The 21,357-nt window shown below is 37.5% G+C and overlaps 1 protein-coding gene across 2 annotated transcripts; it reads right to left on the bottom strand.

The window, feature by feature from the left end:
• Positions 1-241: 241 nt before the first annotated feature.
• Positions 242-14,878, bottom strand: LOC104112868 (dof zinc finger protein DOF2.4). Of its 2 annotated transcripts, XM_009622907.4 has the most exons (5): positions 14,714-14,878; positions 14,198-14,628; positions 1,327-1,438; positions 957-1,122; positions 242-876 (listed from the first exon to the last, which is right to left on the bottom strand). In XM_009622907.4, the coding sequence occupies exons 2-5, from the start codon at positions 14,378-14,380 to the stop codon at positions 432-434; spliced, it is 906 nt and encodes a 301-aa protein (XP_009621202.1). In that variant the 5' UTR covers positions 14,381-14,628; positions 14,714-14,878; the 3' UTR covers positions 242-431. The 2 variants fall into 2 exon arrangements, with proteins under 2 accessions (XP_009621202.1, XP_009621204.1); XM_009622909.4 differs by lacking the exons at positions 14,198-14,628; positions 14,714-14,878 and adding an exon at positions 1,622-1,916.
• Between the last annotated feature and the right edge of the window lie 6,479 nt (positions 14,879-21,357).

Here is a 21,357-nt window from a genome sequence, read left to right as displayed (position 1 = left end):
CCGGACTACTAACTCCACTACCGAGTGCTGGAGTTGTGTTCCGTATTTTAGTTGGGGCGAACGGCTATTTTGTCATTACAATTTAAAATATGGCCAAACTCTAATAGCCGAAGTGGCCAGCACAACTAATTTTTCCTTTAAAAACATTTGACATTGTAAAACTTTATTTACGCTGGTAAGTTAAATCCTACCTGTAATCGCCGACACCCACTTCTTAATTATTTTCATGTTTTATAGATTCTTCAAAACATGAATCTCATATACCAGAAGTTGTACACATACAATCACCTGTAATGTTTTCTAGCCAACACTTTGAACCATTTACTTTGAAAATTAGACCTTTTGTCTAACATAAAAGCGTATAAATAAGTGAAATACTCTTTATCCAAACAAGTTTTCAGGCAGTAAAAAGAAAGTAAGCTGCAAATAACTTAAAATGGGTAAATTCCAGATGACATAGACGGATCCAATCTGCCCATTAAATTAGGGAATTGTTGTGCCTCCATTTCGAGCTGTATACTGTCAATACTGGTTTCCACAACTGGAGCTGAAGAAGAAATTGCGGAGTAATTCAAAGTACTGTTATTATCACTTGGAGTATAGTGATAATGAAAATGATCAGTCAGTTGGCCTAAAGGAGACATGAAACGTAGAGGTGGGATTTGAGGATTCACGAGACCGTAAAATCTGTTGCTGTTGAATGAACCAGAATTGTTAGTAGTAGCTTTAAGGCCATCATTCTTAGCGCTAGAAGCTGGAGACTTGGAGGTATTATTATTATTATTATTGTTATTGTTGCTATTGCTTAGTTTATTCCTTCGACGACGACGGCCACCCTCAGGGACGCTTCTCAGAACACCATCTTTCGTCCAATGTCTGTTAAGACATAATATAATTAAATAATTAATTAAAAGTGTAGTTAGACTTTTGGATGAGTTTTTCACGCATTAATATACCTTTTGCAAGTCTTGCAGAAGTACCGAGGCTGTGAGAGGCTATAGTTGTTGAAATAACAAAATTTGGTGTTTGTTGATTCACAACGAGGGCATTTTAAAGCGACCAAGGGCATTCGTATGTTGGCTAACCTGGCTTGTTCGGGCATGGATCTAGGGCAGGTGGAACCTGCAGTATAGGCAGATGGAGTATATAATAATCAATGAGTTCAGGTGAACCGAGCATTTTCAACACTGAGCAAAAGAAATACTATACGTGAAAAGTTAATAAATATCAAGAATTAATAAATTATGTACTCATAAATAAAAAATATATAATGGGATCAGTGATTAAAGCAACGTGTCCATTTTAAATATTAAATCTGCCTCTCACCTGCCGCACCTACATAGGGTTGCGATGGCGGTGGAGGTGGTGGTAGTGGTGGCGGTGCAGGCTCTAATTGTGTTGATAGAAACTGAAGATTTGCGCTGCTACTTCCATCGTTCTAAAAAAAGAGAAAGACCAATAGAAAAGCAAAAACTGAGATATCAAGTATATGCAACAATTTAAAAAAAAGGTTCAAAATTAAAAGGTGAGAGGAATATTAGTCTTTATATAATTCTATACTTTTCGGTAAAGAATTAAGCTATGGGAAAAAGAAGCAAACTGTTGAAGGAAAAATCAAAACCTGTTGCCAATTGGCTGGAATTAGATATGCTGGATTGGAGGAAAAACCCATTGTTGCTTATCTATAGTTCTCTTTCGTAAAATTAGAAGGGTACTTTCCGTTTATATACTGTTAGGCCCTCCTTTGTAATCATTTCTTATTTTATTCCTTTTTAGAAATTCGAAAGGGTAATCTTATCTTACATAATCTTTAAGCTTTTCAGGTAACTTGAGCAGCACCACTAGTCCACTATTTGTCTCCAGAATGTGATGGCTGTCATCTGCCATGACGTTGTTGCATGCATGGAAAAAATAGTGAATGTTGATGTCATTCAGGAGATAGGGTGATAACGTCTAATGGTAGGGCAATATTGTAGGTTTGTGAATAACGTTTCACATTAAAAGTTTATAATCAAGAGAAGTTGGATATATATATATATATATATATATATATATATATATATATATATAAAAGGTCTAGTGACACTCTTAATGTGATGCCTTTTGAGCAAAACTATATGGTTTTGACCTAGAGTGAATATTATCACACCATGGCTTATATTAGCACGGCAACTACAAAGTGATGACATGGGGTTCAACTTAATATTTTTAGCAAAAAGCTAGTAATTTTAACACTGATAATCAAACATTAACCACTATTTTAAAAAGCGACCTTATTATATATTTAGTCGCTAGCTCTTTTGACATGGAAAAATAGTTGGACAAACATATTTCTAACTAAAATATGAAAACACTACAAGAACTGTCAAATTCCATGAGTTGCTCCTGAAGTTTGAAATGTGTAGTTCTAACTCCAAGAATAATTTATGGAGTTTAAACCTTTTTCAAAGAATGTAACACATGAGCTAAAATGGAAGGAAAGTATTCCAAGAAGCTACTTTTTAGGGATTCTTCCAACCCAGATACATTATAGAGAATCAGAGATGAGAATTTTATTCATTTTTGTAGTTTTCCGATCTTTTATATATATATAGTCCAAGTTTCGATCTTATATAGATAGCTGGATTAGTGAAAGGATCTTATTCTTCTCTTTGTCCTTTCTTTACAAAGTTCATGTTATATTTTGTCCGTTAGAGTTACATAAGTGGATATTAGTGTTGGGATTGGAGGTAGGTGAATTGGAAATGGAGGGAAGAAATGTGAAGGGAAAGTGAGTTGTTTCTTTATACTTTGGAAAGATCAATTATCCCTTAGTGGTAGAAGAGAATGTGCTTATATTATGAAACTACTTCCCTTGGTGTTTAATGGGTTGGAAAGAAGGTAAGTCCTCGCGCCGTTGTTGTCGTCTCTCGGCTCCGGTCAAAGATCGATTGATTGATTAATTTTTTGGACAAATTTTCTTTTAATTATTTAATTAATTATCAAAAATATTCTTTTCCCAAATAATTTTAAATTCTTTTTCCGGATTATTTTAAATATTCCCGCCTGTTCCAACAGCCATGGCTATTTCTGAAAGGTTGTAAATTTTTAGAAACAATGCCAAAAAATGGCTATAAATTCGCTTGATCCCAGAATTTTTCCTTACGCAATTTTCTGAACTTCTTCTTCTTCTACACAAATAAAATTCAGTGTGATTTACAGCCATTGAGTGGTTCGCAGTTCACCAACATTTTAGGTACCGATACTCTAGTAAGCCAAATCGTTCTATCCTGGGAGGATAATATTCCAACACCTCGGGTACTTGAGTGGAATAATTTTCTTAAGTACACACTGTACATTTAGTGGGCTCGATTTCATTCCAAAATTTATTTACAAATTCTGTTTTGTGATACTTTTGTTTTTCCTGTTTCTGTTTTTTGTTACAAGAAATTTATTGTTTCAAATATTATAGCTAATACATATTGGTAACAATCTTAAGGAAATTATTTTATACTTTAATATGTATTCTATTTTCTGGAGATTAAAACCTTTGTGGTTTTCTACTCCTTCTGAATTTTTCTATTTCTGATTTGAAAATATAAAAACTTCATCGGAGTATTAAACTTCATAGTTCAGAAATAATTTGAAGAACATAAAATCCAGTGTGATTTATAGCCATTGAGTCGTTTGCAGTTCACCAACGTTTTAGGTACCGATACTCTGGTGAGTCAAATCGTTCTATCCTGGGAGGATAATATTCCAATACCTCGGGTACTTGAGAGGAATAATTTTCTTAAGGACACGCTGTGCATTTAGTGGGCTCGATTTCATTTCGAAATTTATTTACAGATTATGTTTTCTGTTTCTTCTGTTTTTCCTGTTTCCGTTTTTTGTTACATGAAATTTACTATTTCAAATATTATAGCTAATACAAATTGGTAACAATCTTAAGGAAATTATTTTATACTTTAATATGTATTCTATTTTCTGGAGATTAAAACCTTTGTGGTTTTCTACTCTTTCTGAATTTTTCTATTTCTAATTTGAAGATATAAAAACTTCATCGGAGTATTAAAATGCATAGTTTAGAAACGATTTTAAGAACATAAAAACTTCATCATTTCTGGTGAAACGGTATATAAAAACTTCGATTTTTGTTTATTAAAAGTAATGTTTATTATTAATTACAATGATGTTTACTGTTTATTTTTTTTGCCATTAATTGAACTGTTCTATTGTTGACAGTGAGAAATGACAATTGATAATGGAACTCCTTCTGCGACTGTTGCGGCAACGACAATAGCCTCGTCAAGCCGAACTGTTGTGCCACCGGTCGAAAAAGTAAGGAATGTTTTCTGGAGCCAACTTCAAATGACGACAGCAAAGGATGTTCTTTTGGCTTTTCCACGCGTGTTATGCTGAAGTTCACCAATGAAGACCTTCCAGTGCCTGCCGTCGACATGCCAAACACTGAAACGTTTATGATTGTTGAGGCGTGAAAACAAGTAGATTTTCTTTGCAAAGGATACATCATAAGTGCTTTGGAGGATGATTTGTACAATGTCTACAATGCTATGAATGCTTCAAAAGAATTGTGGGATGCACTTGAGAAGAAGTACAAAACTGGAGATGCGTGCTTGAAAAAGTTTATGGTTGCCAAGTTTCTAGACTATAAAATGATAGACAAAAAAACTGTTGGAACCCAAGTTCAAGAGCTTCAACTTATTTTTCACGACCTTATTGCTGAAGGTATTGTAGCGAATGAAGCATTTCAAGTGGATGCACTGATTGAAAAGTTTCCTCCTTCGTGGAGAGATTTCAAAAATAATCTAAAACACAAGAGCAAAGAAATGAAGTTGGAAGATCTTGTGATTCGTCTCAAGATTGAGGAAGATAACAAAATAGCCGAGAAGAAGTCACGTGGAAATTCAACAATTATGGGAGTGAATATCTGTAACGACCCGACTTGTCGTTTTAAGAATTTAAGCCTCGTCTGGCGGCATAAAGCCCTGAGAAGTTTCTTATTATGTGTATTGACTTGCGTGTGTGGTTGAATTCAGTTATCGGATGATTTGGAGTGATTTGGGACACTTGGTCCCCAAAATGGAAGCTTAAGTCTTAGAATTTTACCGTAGTAGGAACTGTATGAAGACGACCCCGGAATAGAATTTTGATGATGTCAATAGCTCCGTATGGTGATTTTGGACTTAGGAGCGTGTCCGAAAAATTATTTGGAGGTCCATAGTGCAATTAGGCTTGAAATGCCGAAAGTTGAATTCTTGGGAAGTTTGACCGAGGGGTTGACTTTTTGATATCGAGGTCGGAATTCGATTCTGGAAATTGGAATAGCTTTGTTATGTCATTTATGACTCGTGTGCAAAATTTGAAGTCATTCCGGATGGATTTGATGTATTTCGGCACAAGATATAAAATTTGAAAGTTTAAGTTCATTAGGCTTGAATTGAGGTGTGATTCATGATTTTAGTATTGTTTGATGTGATTCGAGGCTTTGACTAAGTTCGTATGATGTTTTAGGACTTGTTAGTATATTTGGTTGAGGTCCCGAGGGGCTCGAGTGAGTTTCGGGGTGGTTACGAACCATTTCTAGGCCATTTTTAATTGTTGGTTTCTGCCTACAGAGGTGTACATCGCGATCGTGAACTTTTGGTCGCGTTCGCGAAGATCAAACAGCAGCTTGGGGCCTTGTGAATCGCGATCGCGGAAGCTCTGTCTGGGAAGAGTTTGGAAATCTCTATTGCACAGGGCTGACTTTGGAAGCTTATATCTAGAAATTTATAAGGAATTAGGAGATGAGCAACACATGAAAGTTATAGCCCTTGGTGTCTAGTTTTCAGAAAGTTACACCATTTGCAATTTGAAGTTTTGTACAAAAAGTTATGACCATTATACTAGATGCTGTCTGGAAAAGTTGTGGGAGTTTGTTCTTCGCGATCGCGATTGGTTTTCCACGATCGCGAAGAGTAAATACCTGGGCAGTAGCTATATTTTGAGGTTTCAGTCATTTTTGACATATTTGGAGCTATGGAGCTCGGATTGAAGCGATTTTTGAGGGATTTTCACCATATGGATTAGGGTAAGTGTTCTATATCCTAAAGTGTTTATATTTCATGAATCTATGATTATATTCATCGTTTAATTCGGATTTTAATGGAAGAAATCAAGATTTTTGTAAAATCTTCCAAAAACGAAAATTTAAGATTTGGAGGTCGAGTTGTTATTGGAATTCAATAAAATTGGTATGGTTGAATTCGTATCGGAATGGGTATTCGGATTTCATGAAAATTATGTCGGGTTCCGAGGGGCGGGTCCTGCATTGACTTTTGTTGACTTTTTGGAATAAATTTTTAAGTCAACGTATTATTATCTAGAATTATTTTCGACGAATTTTAATGGTGTTATACAATTAATTTGGATAGATTTGAGATGTTCGGAGGTCAATTCAAGCAAGAATGCTATTTTGGAATGTCGGCCTAACTTCAAAAAGGTAAGTGTCTTGCTTAGCCTCGAGTGGGGGAATTACCCCTTAGGCATTGAGTCTTATGTGTCATTTGTGAAATGTGAAAAGTCGTGTACGCGAGGTGAGGAGTACGTACTCGGGCTTATACGTGCAAAAATTCATTGAATTAAAGTCTTAGGCATTATTGTGTAGTAAATTGGAAAATTGTGGAAAATTATTAAATCATCTGTTTGCCATGCCTAAATCCTTATTGTTGAATTTGTTTTTATATGATAATTTGATGTGATTGTTACTTGAAATATTTATGAAATTTCGTGAGTATTGTTGGTTTAATATTTCTTGGAAATTAATTCCAATATGAATTTTCTTATGCAAATAATTAATTTAAGCGAGCTTAAGAATAAGTGTTAATATAATTATCTAAATTTGTATTAATGAAGGCTTTGCTTTATGCTGAGTAATTTTTATCTCTATTGATTGTTTTTGGGTGTTATATATATTGTGTGGAGCCTTGGGCTATTTGTTGTGAAATTAATTGATTTTGTTATATCTTTGGAATTTGGTTGTGGCCATTGGGCAAATTGTGATATGAATTGATTTTATTATGTTGCCATGTTAATTTTCCATGTAAATTGTTGTGTTGTGTGAGTTATTATTTTGGGGAGATAAGGGTGGCATTTCACCGTTGATATTATGTGGGTATAAGGGTGGCATTTCACTGTTGTTGTGTTTGTTGGAATATTGTCTGGGCGGAGCGATAAGGGTGGCAAGAGGAGTGATAATGGTGGCAATAGGAGTGATAAGGGTGGCTATTGATATTGTCTATGCGGAGCGATAGGGGTGGCTATAGGAGTGATAAGGGTGGCAATAGGAGCGATAAGGGTGGCTATTGTCAGGGACGATATGTGATGATGTGGGATTGTGGTGTTGATGATTTTTATGTGATGTTGTGATTTTTCTTGCGTTTATTTTTATGCCTCGTGTAATTGGTCTTGTTGATAGTAAATTGATAACAATCTGTTTTATGTTGAAATTGAGAGCCTGTGGCTCTTGCCAGGCAGATTATAAAATGAAATCTGGGCACGAGGTGCCGTGAGTAAATAATGAGGATATTTGGCACGTGAATTGTCTGTGCAGTTGTGATATGAAATATGGGCACGAGGCGCTGTGATGTAATGATAATGATAATTGGCACGTGAATTGTCCGTGCAGCTGTGATATGAAATGAGGGCACGAGGTGCCGGAAAAATATGATGATTTAATTATGGGCACTAGGTGCCGTGAAAATATGAAAATGGGCTGAGACCCGTATTTTTATGATTATGAAATGAAGTGTCACATGGTGACTTTTTTATTGAAAGAATTATATTCAAAATATTTATTTGGAAGGATTTTTACTTAGAAAGTATTATATGAAAGAATTGTATTTGAAAGATATTTATTTGAGGAAATTATATTTGAAAAGATTTATTGAAAGAATTATATTTGAAAAATAATTATTTGAGAAAATTATATTTAAAAGAGAGTTATCTGGAAGAATTATATGTGAAAGACATTTATTTGAAGGACTTGATTTAATAGGTGTAATTGTGTTTATTAATTGTTGAGTGATATTAATGGTACTTGCTGTCTGTTGTGCATATAACTGGTTGTTTTATCCTGCCCTTATTATTATTTCTTTCCTATTATTTTGTATATTATATTGCATAGGTTATTAGACTAGTGAGTGTCTTGATTGTACCTCGTCTCTACTCTATTGAGGTTAGTCTTGATACTTACTGGGTACCGACCGTGGTGTACTCATACTACACTTTTGCACATTTTTGTGCAGAGCCAGGTATTTGAGATATCGGACTTGAGCAGAGTTAAAGCGGGATCGTAAGGATTCAAGGTAGAGCTGCTTGGTCGTCGCAGTCCCTTGGAATCTTTTCATTTCATTGCACTGTTAATTTGTAATCAAACAGTATTATATATTCGGTTCTCGTGATCATTCCATGTATTCAGTTAGAGTTCGTGACTCAGTACTACTAGTCTTGGGAGATTGTATATCGTAATTACTTTCGCTGTTAGTTTTGATTACTTAAAAAAAAATGGCTTCAAAATGTAATTGAAATCGGCTTACCTAGTCTTAGAGACTAGGTGCCATCACGACGCCTGTGGTGGGATTTTGGGTCGTGACAATATCGTTGAAAAGGCTGCTCCAAAAAGTAAGAAAAGGAAGAGGTCTTTTGGACAGACTAAGGAGCAGAACAAGAAAAAATTCAAGGGCAACTGCTATAATTGTGGAAAAGCTGGTCACAAAACCCCTGACTGTCGTCTCCCAGAAAAAGGATAAGAAAAAGGGACATGTCAACATGGTGGAGAAGAATGATGACATTGATGATCTGTGTGCAATGCTTTCGGAATGTAACTTAGTTGGAAATTCGAAGGAGTGGATTGACCCCGGAGCCACTCAACATGCTTGTGCTGTCAAAGAAGCATTTGCTACTTACTCTACTGCTGGTCCTCAAGAAGATCTTTCCTTGGAAAATACTATAACAACCAAGATTGAGGGTTATGGGAAGATATTCCTGAAGATGACTTCCGGTAAGGTGTTAATGCTCAACAACGTTTTTCATGTTCCTATTATTAGGAAAAATTTAGTTTCAACTTCTCTCTGACGGTAAGCAACCTCGACTTCCAACCAAGAGGTTGTGAGTTCTAGTCACCCCAAGATCAAGGTGGGGAGTTCTTGAAGGGAAGGATGCCAATGGTCTATTGGAAACAACCTTTCTACCTCATGGTAGGGGTAAGGTATGCGTACACACTACCCTCCCCAGACCCCACTAGTGGGATTATACTGGGTTGTTGTTTTTGTTGTTGTTGTTGTTCTCTACTTATTAGGAATGAATTCAAATATGTATTGTATCCGACAAAGTTGTTGTAAGCAAAAATGATATGTATGATGGAAAATGCTACTTCACATAGGGCCTTTTCAAGCTCAATGTAATGGTTGTTGACAATATTAATAAAATTTCAGCTTCTTCTTATTATTGGAGTCATACGATTTATAACATGTTCGTTTAGGACATTTCAATTAGAAAACCTTGAGGAAGTTAATTAATTTAGAAGTATTGCCTCAAATTCCTAAATTTGAGTGTAATAAATCAAAATGGCAAATATGTGTTGAATCTAAGTTTGTCAAATATCCGTATAAGTCTGTTGAAAGGAATTCAAATCCTTTAGATTTAATTCATACTGACATTTGTGATATGAAGTCAATACCATCTCGTGATGGGAAAAAATATTTTATAACTTTTATTGACGATTGTACTCGATATTAGTATGTTTATTTGCTTAATAGTAAGGATGAAGCAATTGAAGCATTTAAGCAATACAAGAATGAAGTGGAGAATCAATTGAATAAAAAAATTAAAATGATTAGAAGTGATAGGGGTGGAGAATACGAATCTCCTTTTGCAGAGATATGTTCGGAATATGAAATTATCCATCAAACTACTGCCCATACACACCTCAATCCAATGGAATTGCGAAAAGAAAAAATAGGACATTAAAGGAAATGATGAATGCTTTATTAATAAGTTCTGGCTTACCGCAGAGTTTGGGGGGGAGGGGAAGCTATCCTTACAGCTAACCGAATACTCAACAGAGTACCCCACAACAAAACACAATCTATTCCATATGAAAAATAGAAAGGAAGAAAACTCAACTTAAAATATTTTAAAGTGTGGGGGGTGTTTAGCAAAGGTACAAGTACCTTTACCCAAAAGGGTAAAATTCGGACCAAAAATGGTGGATTGTATTTTTATTGGATATGCTACAAAAAGTAAAACATATCGGTTTTTGGTTAATAAATTTGATAATCCCGAAATTCATGTTAATACGGTAATTGAATCAGATAATGCTGAATTATTTGAAAATATTTATCCGTATAAAACTGAATGCGAGTCGTCAAGTGAAAGATCTAAACAACCACGCGAAGAACCAAAGGAAAATACTCCAAGTGAAGAGGATCCAAGGTGTAGCAAACGTTAAAGAACATCTACTTCCTTTGGACTAGATTTTGTGATATTCTTGCTTGAAAATGAGCCTCAAACTTTCAGAATAGCTATATCATCTTCTGATTCAGCATTTTGGAAAGAGGCGGTCAGTAGTGAGATTCAATCAATTTTGGATAACCATACATGGGAATTGATTGATCTTTCTCCAGGAAATAAGCCTTTAGGTTCGAAATGGAGCTTTAAGAGAAAAATGAAAGCTGATGGCACTATTGACAAATATAGGGCAAGACTTGTTGTCAAAGGTTATATACAAAAGTAAGACCTTGATTACTTTGACACTTACTCGCTAGTAACGAGGATAACATCTATTGGGGTATTAGTGGCACTGGCGGCTGTGTATGGTCTTGAAATCTATCAAATGGATGTTAAAACAACTTTCTTAAATGGAGAGTTGGATAAAGAAATTTACATGGAACAACCTGAGAGGTTTGTTGTTCCTGGTAAAGAAAAGAAAGTGTACAAACTTGTTAAGTCGCTTTATGGACTTAAACAAACACACAAATAATGACATGCTAAATTTGACTAAACAATGTTGACAAATGGTTTTAAAGTCAACGAGTATGACAAATGCGTTTACACTAAAAACACTCCAGGTCATGAAGTTATTGTTTGTTTATATGTTGATGACATGTTGATAATGAGAAAAGATATGGCAGATATAAATACTACTAAGTGCATGCTGGCTAGAAAATTCGACATGAAAGACTTAGGAGATGCTGATGTGATCTTAGGAATCAGAATTCATAAGACTCCACAAGGTCTAGCATTATCACAATCTCACTACATTGAAAACGTACTTGACAAGTTCAAGTATTTGAAGTTCAAGATTGCCAAGACTCCAATTGACGTGAGTTATACACTTCAAAAGAATGAAGGTGAAAGTGATTCACAACTGGACTACGCAAGAGTATTGGGAAGTTTGATGTATATCATGAATTGTACGTGACCAGATATAGAATGTGCTATTAGCAAACTGAGTCGGTTTACAAGTAATCCCAATCAAATACATTGAATGGCAATGAAACGAGTTTTGGGGTATCTGAAACATACCCAAGACTATGCTCTGCATTATAACAAATATCCCTCCGTGATTGAGGGATATAGTGATGCAAATTGGATCACCGGATCATCTGAAGTTAAATCCATGAGTGGATATGCTTTCACAATTAGGGGTGGAGCAGTGTCTTGAAAATCATCAAAACAGTCGTGCATCGCCTGTTCTATGATGGAATCTGAATTCATAGCTTTAAACAAGGCCGGTGGAGAAGCAATATGTAGGGTAAGGAGCGTTATGTATAACGGAAAATCTCGTCACATACGATGGAGACACAATAATGTTAGACAAATACTCTCTAGTGGTGTTATCACGATTGACTATGGGAAGTCAATAGATAACGTGTCAGATCCACTTACAAAAGGCTTATCTAGAGATGCACTTGAAAGATCATCGAAGGGAATGTGGTTAAGACCTAGGATAAGTCATCATGGCGGTAACTCTACCTAGCAGTTTGGAGATCCCAAGAGCTAGGTTCAAAGAGATCAAACAAAGTTATGAATGATGGTTCAACATTGTCAACCAACTCAACCAATTCTTGTGATGAAGATATTGTTCAGAAATCAGGGTAAAACATTAAGGCTTTTTGATGAGTCAATAAAGCTTAAATCTTTTTAATGATTTGCTAAGTCTGGCAGAAAATGACCAGATAGTGTGTCTATAGGACTACACGTTTAGAAATCACCTATGTGGGTGTGAAGTGTAAGCCGCTTCAAGGGGAATGAAAGTACAGGCTCAATCTCTAAGCACTCATGAAACCAGGCGATGTTCATGGCTGAAACGAACACAACCGTGAGAACCATAGATGGTTAAGGGTTGATTGTGTGATTTATGTTGTCTAAGTATACAAAAAGCTCGACGGTTCAAAGATATCAAATCTATCGATTGACCGAGTATATCCGATATAAGTTCACTACGAAAAGTTCAAAGGGAAAACCTACTTATCCAGATGCAATTAATTCTTGCTTGTAAATCACACACCCGTCTGTGCATTCCTTTGTCTTATAGCAATTCCTCATTCATGTGGGGGATTGTTGGGATTGGAGGTTGGTGAATGGGAAATGGAGGGAAGAAAATGTGAAGGGAAAGTGAGTTGTTCCCTTATACTTTGGAAAGAGCAATTGCCCCTTATTGTTAGTGGAAGAAAAGGGGAATGTGCTTATATTAAGAAAGAACTTCCCTTGGTGTTAAATAGGTTGGAAAGAAGGTAAGCCTCGCGCCGTCTCGTAGTCACTCGCTCGGCTCGACTTCGGCTTCGGATTCGGTCAAAGATCGATCGATTGATTATTTTTTTGGACAAATTTTCTGTTAATTATTTAATAATTAATTTAATTAATTATTAAAAAAGCAACTCAGAATAACCCAGGACCCGCGCGCCCCGACCCGATATGTTTCTTTTCCTGAATAATTTTAAATTCGTTTCCCGGATTATTTTAAATATTCACACGTGTTCCAACAGCCATGGCTGTTTCTGAAAGGTTGCAAATTTTCAGAAACAGTGCAAGAAAATAACTATAAATTCGCTTTGATCCCGAAATTTTTCCTTAAGTAATTTTCTGAACTTCTTCTTCTTCTTCTGCACAAATAAAATCCAGTGTGATTACATTCATTAAGTGGTTCGCATTTCACCAGTATTTATGTACCAATACTCTGGTGAGTCAAAATATTCTATCCTGAGAGGATAATATTCCAACACATCGGGTACTCGAGGGGATAATTTTCTTAAAGATACACTGTGCATTCAGTGGACTCGATTTCATTCCGAATTTTAGTTAGAGATTCTGTTTTCAAATTAAGTTCCATTAAATTTTCAACTAATTTCAGTTTGTTTTTCTTAAAAAATCCCAATTCTCAGAAAATCTAACTAGAAAATCTTCTTAATTTGATGCTTTACCAGCTTTTTATCTTCGATAAAAAGTCATATTGTCTATCTTTGTCTTTTTTTGACCATGTGAGGGTGCGGGATTCCTTCTTAACTTGAAAGAGTATTAGTCTTGAGTTTCATTGATTAGTTAGAGGAGAATGATGGAATACATTACGTTATCTTTCTTACATCAGTTTGTCAACAAATCATGAGCTGACTAACATAACAAAAGCCTGTAAGATTATTGGTCGTCGTGGAGAATGTGCCGAAGATGTATGATTACCTTTTCTTTAAAAGCGTAATTTTTTTTAAATTATAGATAATACTGAAGAATCTTCTAAAGCTTTTCCCATAGTAGATGGAGTATTATATTTGGAAAACTTATTTTAAAAGTAGACGTTAGCCTATGGATTTGGTGGTTGTGAGTTATTTGTGTAATATTTTGAGGTATTATCACTTTTAGTGTAATATTTGGTGGTTGTGACTAGTGTAATATTTGGAGGTATTATCACTTTTAGTTCGCGTCAGAAAATATTTATATCTCATAATCGAAAAAGTATATAAAATTTATATAATTTTTATATATAATATATATGTATACAAAAAATATATAAATTTTATATATTTTTCGGTTATTATTTTTACCGCGGCTATAGAGTGTTATTTTTTCGATAATTTTTCACATTTGCTATCTATTGTTTAACGTTTACGAAAAAGAGCCACTTTTTGGCACCACCTTGAAACTACTGTTACGCACTTACCCCTTTTGTTTCATCTCTTGAACCGGATGAGTGCTGTTGATTCAAACTGTTGAAACGGATCCACGCAATCCACCTGGATTTCTTCACCGTTATTCCCGAACGAATCTTCGTCGTCGTTTTTGAGATCAACAATTGCTTCATCATCTGTTCTTCTGCTACTTTCTGAAAACACATCCAAATCATCTTCTCCAGCAGGCCACACAACAAATTCCTCGAATTCGTTCTTCACTTTCATCGACGTTGTACCTTTTTCCTTCATAATATTGTTCATTTTCGCACGAATTGAAGAGAGGAGAGCTAGATCGAAGTAATCTTCTAACTTCCGATTCGTTACCTTAACGTTAGCTCTCAATTTCTCTGTAATTAGTTTTCTCCTTTTCTGCAATTGAGATGTATCCACATTCGATGAGTTCTGATGCTGTAATTCATACCTGCGGTTACAAAAAAATTCAGATTTCGTGTGAATTTTGTAAATGCGTTATGAATTAAGCTGAATTGAGTAGAGAAAGGGATTACAGATGAGATGCGACGGCAGAGGACGGAGGTTGCGGAGAGTGAAGCGGCGGAGGACGAGTTAAGCGTTTTTGAATATCTTCAATTGTGGCGAGAGGATTCGAAGCTTCAACGCCATGTTTATCCATCGTTCACAGCTTGCTCATTGAAAGGTCAAAAGTGTGACTGCAGTTTATTGCCATTTGGCACTTTATGTACCGACTTTTTCAACAGAAACATTGGTGCAAATTTTCACTTTGGTCCCAAATAAATTACGTAAATGCTAAAATCCCTCCAAAACTTGTATAGAAAGTCACTATATGCGCCTTATATGTTATGGTTAAAGCATTTTGCTCCCGCGGGGACATCTTATTAAATAAAGTAATTTCAGATTAGATTCTTTTGCTTATATTATTACTTATTTGATAGCTTAATCTAAAGTTTCCTTAAAAAGAGAGAGTTTAATCTAAAGTTGAACTGCATGGATCTATCCCATATGAATACGAATTAATCGGACCGAGGGCGGATGTAGTATTAAAGTGACGGGTTCAATTAAACCCATAACTTTTGGTACGAAATATAAATTTATGTATAAAAATTTATCTAAATTTGCAAAAAATAGTAGATATAAACCTATAACTTTAAAATATAATGGGTTCAATGCTGTGTTTCCTTTCCATTAAGGTTTTATATATATATATATATATATATATATATATATATATATATATATATATATATATATATAAGCACGAATGTTCTATGCTAAATGTTAGACGACAAAAATATCCTTAAAATATTATCTGCCTATTATGTCCTTCCATAATTAAATTATATCTTAAAAATTAATATTTAAAAACGGAAAAGCAATTCAAATATTGTAGAGTCCAAGTCAAAATATCATTCTTAGAGTCCACTTCGTCAAGAAAACGTATTCGTCCCTTCATTGTTTTAATGGAAATCAAATTCTATATTCATTATCTATAATTCTTACTATAAGTATGTCACGGTCTTAATTTCCCTCCTCCATAAGATGTCGTGATGGTACCTAGTCTCTAAGACTAGGTAAGCCTAATATTTTGCGGAATAACTGAATATATAACTCAACTCAAATTCTCAACATACGAAATACGAATAAAAAGTGTGATTTAAATAATTACAACTCCCAAAACCCGATAGAAACGAGTCACAAACTCTAAAGAGGAAATGTTAAGTGTCTCTATACATCAGAGTCTAATAAAATAAAGAAAACAATATCATAGAGATAGAGGCGGACTCCGAGGTCTGTCGACGCTGGCAGATATACCTAGAAGTCTACACGTACGGTCTCGCTCACTGGTATCTGGTCTGATAAGCAGTATCTGGATATGCACAAAAAGATGTGCAGAAGTGTAGTATGAGTACAGCACAACGGTACCCAGTAAGTGCCAAGCCTAACCTCGGTAGAGTAGTGACGAGGTTAGGTTAGGACCCTACTAGAATAAAAGAAAAATGAGGCAGAAAATATAATAATACAATGAATGACTGAGAATGAGAAATTACAGAAAGGTAACAAAATAACAAATAGAGGTAAATAACAGGGGCGCTCCCGAGGTACCGCCTCGTAGTCCCAAAGGTAAATACACAACAAGGGAATCTCCCGAGGTACCGCCTCGTAGTCCCAAAAGTAAATATACAATAAGGGATTTCCCGAGGTACCGCCTCGTAGCCCCAAAAGTAAATACACGATAGGGGAAGCTCCCGAGGTACCGCCTCATAGTCCCAAAATAAATACATGACAGGCGGAGCTCCCGAGGTACCGCCTCATAGTCCTAAAAGTAAATACACAACTCATAAATTATGGAACAACGAATTTACGGCAAGGAATCCTACAGTTAAAGACCGAATACAATAATCAAGGAAACATGTAATTCAACTAAGCATGTTGCAAAAATTTCAAATAAGAGTTAATACACGTAGACATGCGATACTAGGCTAAACGTGACAGCTACAAGATTCGGCTCCGATCGGCTCGAATCTAGACAAAATAATTACATACTATAAATATAACTACAAGAAACTAATTTAAATAATGAAACTACAACTTTAGCAAAGAACTGAAAACTCAGCTCAAAATGTTGACCCGGGCCCACGTTTCAGAATCAGGTAAAAGTCACAAAATATGAACACCCATTCGACCACGAGTCCAACTATACCAATTTTACCAAAATCCGACATCAACTCGACCTTCAAATCCTCAAATCTTATTTTTAAATCCCTAGGCTCAAATCCTCGAATTACACCTCAAAAATACGTAATCTAGTCGAAATACTCAATGATAATTCAATATTATAGACTAACAATAATCACAAGTGACTTACCTCAAGTTTTCCAGTGAATTATCGCTCAAACATTGCCTCAACCTGTGTTTGAAAGGTCCAAAAATGACAAAATGTCGGACCCCTTCTGTTTTTGTAGCCTGACCAGCGTTTTCGCTTCTGCGGAGTACTTAACCGCATCTGCGGTCTCTCAGATGCGAGGTCCTCCCCGCTTCTGTGGTTTCTTTCGCTTCTGCGGACAAGAGGTCCGCTTCTGTGGCCTCCCATTTGCGGTCGACACTGACGCTTTTGCGGAACCAGCTTCCCCCTTCACTCTGCATCTGCGGTGCGTGGCTTGCACCTGCGGGTTCGCAGATGCGGAAAGCTACACGCACCTATGACGCAGCCCTAGGCCAAGCCCCAAATCCGCTTTTGCACCTTGCCAGCCGCACCTGCGAGAATAGTTTCGCAGGTGCGATTGCACCAAAAGGCAGAAAATCCTAGCTTTGTTCTAAGTCCGATTTCTATCCGTTAACCATCCAAAACTCGCTTGAGGCCCCCCGGGACCTTAACCAAATACACCAACAAGTCCTAACACATCACACTAACTTAGTTGAGCCTATAAATCACATCAAACAACGCAAAAAATACGAATTGTGCATTGATTCAAGCCTAATGAACTTTAAAACTTCAAACTTTTACATCCGATGCCGAAACCTATCAAATCAAGTCTGATTGACCTCAAATTTTGCACATAACTTTCGGAATCGGAAGCCAACCCCGATATCAAAAAGTCCACTTCTGGTTAAACTTCCCAAAAATCCTCCAATTTTCTAACTTTCGCCAATTGACGCTAAATGACATACGGACCTCCAATTCAACATCCGAACACGCTCCTAAGACCAAAATCACCCTACTGAGCTATTGGAATTGCCGAAACACCATTCCGAGGTCGTCTTCACACATTTCAAACTACAGTTAATTCCTAGAACTTAAACTCCTAATTTAGGGACTATGTGTCTCATTTCACTCTGAAACCAAAACAAATCCTTCCGGCAAGTCACGTAACCACTAAATGAAATAGAGGGAGAAATAAATAAGGGTTCAGGGCTAATACTCTCAAAATGACCGGCCGGGTCGTTACATCCTCCCCTTCTTAAAACAAACGTTCGTCCCCGAACGAGTATAGAGACATACCTGAAGTGGTGAAAAGATGAGGATAACAGCTGCACATATCATGCTCGGTCTCCCAAGTCGCCTCCTCGACCGGATGACCGCTCCACTGCACCTTTACTGATGCGATGTTCTCTGACCTTAACTTTCGGACCTGCCTGTCCAAAATGGCCACCGGCTCCTCAATATAAGATAGATCCTTATCCAACTGGACTGGGTTGAAGTCTAACACATGAGACAGATCGCTGTGATACTTCCGGAGCATGGAAACATGGAATACTGGATGAACTGCAGAGAGACTAGGTGGCAATGCAAGTCTCCAACCCTCTCAAGAATCTCAAAAGGCCCGATATACCTAGGGCTCAACTTGCCCTTCTTTTCGAACCTCATAACATCTTTCATGGGCGAAACCCGGAGCAAGACCTGCTCCCCAACTATGAATGCAACGTCGCGAATCTTCCGATCCGCATAATTTTTCTGCCTGGACTGGGTTGTACGAATTCGATCCTGAATCAATTTAACATTTTCCAAAGCATCCTGAACAAAATCTATACCCAATACTCTAGCCTCACTCGGCTCAAACCAACCCACTGGAGACCGGCACCGCCTACCATACAAAGCCTCATACGGTTCCATCTGAGTGCTCCACTGATAACGGATGTTGTAGGCAAACTCTACAAGTGGCAAGAACTGATCCCAAGCACTCCCAAAATCCATCACACACGCACGGAGCATATCTTCCAATGTCTAATAGTGCGCTCGGACTGCCCGTCTGTCTGAGGGTGAAATGCTGTACTAAACTCCACCCGAGTACCTAACTCACGTTGTACGACTCTCCAGAACTGCGATGTAAACTGTGTACCCTGCTCAGAGATGATAGATACCGGTATGCCATGAAGTCTGACAATCTCTCGAATGTAAACATGATCCAGATGCTCTGAAGAGTAAGTAGTAACTATAGGAATGAAATGAGTTGACTTGGTCAATCTATCCACAATCACCCAAACTGCATCGAACTTCCTCTGAGTCCGTAGGAGCCCAACAACAAAATCCATAGTGATCCGCTCCCATTTCCACTATGGAATTTCTAACTTCTGAAGAAATCCACCCGGTCGCTGATGCTCATACTTCACCTGTTGACAATTTAGGCACCGAGCTACATATTTCACTATGTCTTTCTTCATTCGTCTCCACCAATAGTGCTGCCTCAGGTTCTGAACATCCAAGGCTAAAGGCCTCTCTGCTACTGGTAGATATGCTAAACTGCCCAAACTCTCTGCCTTGCGACTCAAGGCATCAGCCACCATATTAGCCTTCCCGGGATGATAGAGGATGGTGATGCCATAATCCTTAACCAGCTCCAACCATCTTCGCTGCCGCAAGTTAAGATCCTTCTGTTTAAACAGATGTTGTAGACTCCGACGATCGGTGAAAACCTCACAAGGGACACCATACAAGTAGTGCCGCCAGATCTTCAAGGCATGAACAATAGCTGCTAACTCGAGGTTGTGGACAGGATAGTTCTTCTCATGCACCTTCAGTTGTCTAGACGTGTAGGCAATCACACTACCGTACTGCATCAACACCGCACCAAGACCAATGCGTGACCCCGAACCAGTAGGCAACACCAACACTGGGGCTGCAGTCAAAGCAGTCTTGAGATTTTGAAATCTCTCCTCACACTCCTTGGTCCACCTGAACGGAGCACCCTTCTGGGTCAATCTGGTCATAGGTGCTTCTATAGATGAGAAACCCTATACAAATCGACGACAATACCCCGCCAAGCCAAGAAAGCTCCGGATCTCCGTAGCTGAGGATGGTCTGGGCCAACTCTGCAGTGCTTCAATCTTCTTCGGATCTACCTTGATCCCCTCACTCGATACTACATGACCCAAAAATGCCACTGCCTCTATCCAGAATTCACACTTCAAAAAATTTGCATACAACTCCTTTTCTCTCAAGGTCTGAAGCACAGTCCTCAAGTGCTGCTCATGATCCTCCAAACTTTGGGAGTACACCAAAATGTCGTCAATAAACACAATGAAGAAAGAGTCAAGATAGGGTTGAAATACACTGTTCATAAAGGGCATGAATGCTTTTGGGGCATTGATCAACCTAAAAGACATCACAAGGAACTCGTAATGACCATACCGAGTCCTGAAAGTAGTCTTCGGGATATCTGGCTCCCGAATCTTCAACTGATGATAGCTTGAACGTAAGTCGATCTTATAGAACACTCTGGCACCATGAAGCTGATTAAATAGGTCATCAATATGTGGCAATGGATACCTGTTCTTCACTGTAACCTTGTTCAACTGGCAATAGTCAATACACATTCGTATATAACCATCCTTCTTCTTTACGAACAAGATAGGAGCACCCCAAGGCGACACACTGGGCCAAATGAAGCCCTTATCGAGCAACCCTTGCAACTGTTCCTTTAATTCTTTCCACTCTGCTGGGGCCATACGATAAGGTGGAATAGAAATGGGCTGAGTGCCCGATAACAAATCAATGTCAAAATCGATATCTCTGTCGGGCGGCATGCACGTAAGGTCCATCGAAAATATATCTAAATAGTCCCTCACTACCGAAACTGACTCAACGGTAGAAGTATCAACACTAATATCCCTCACATATGCCAGATATGCATCACACCTCTTCTCAACCATTCGCTGAGCCTTAAGAAATGAGACAACCCTGCTAGGAACATAATCTAAGGTACCTCTCCACTCTAGCCATGGTAGACCTGGCATAGCCAATGTCACCGTCTTGGTGTGATAATCAAGGATAACGTGATAGGGCGACAACTAGTCCGTGTTCAAAATAACATCAAAATCCACTATACTGAGCAATAATAAATTAGCTCTGGTCTCAAACCCACCAAAAACAATCAAACACGACTGATATACACGATCAACAACAATAAAATCACCCACGGGTGTAGACACATAGACAGGTGAACTCAGAGAATCACAGGATACACCCAAATACAGAGAAAAATAAGATGACACATAGGAATAAGTGGAGCCTGGATCAAATAAGACCGATACATCTTTATGATAGACCAGAATAATACCTGTGATGACAGAATCAGATGCAACTACCTCCGTCCTAGCAGGAAGGGCATAGTATCTGGCCTGGCCTCCCCCTCTAGGGCAAACTCTACCTGCTCGACCTCTACCTCTAGCTGGCGGT

This window comes from Nicotiana tomentosiformis, chromosome 2 (assembly GCF_000390325.3).
Source record: "Nicotiana tomentosiformis chromosome 2, ASM39032v3, whole genome shotgun sequence".
Classification (NCBI taxonomy): domain Eukaryota; kingdom Viridiplantae; phylum Streptophyta; class Magnoliopsida; order Solanales; family Solanaceae; genus Nicotiana; species Nicotiana tomentosiformis.
Note: the sequence above shows the minus strand (reverse complement) of the source record. Positions and strands in the feature narration are given on the sequence as shown.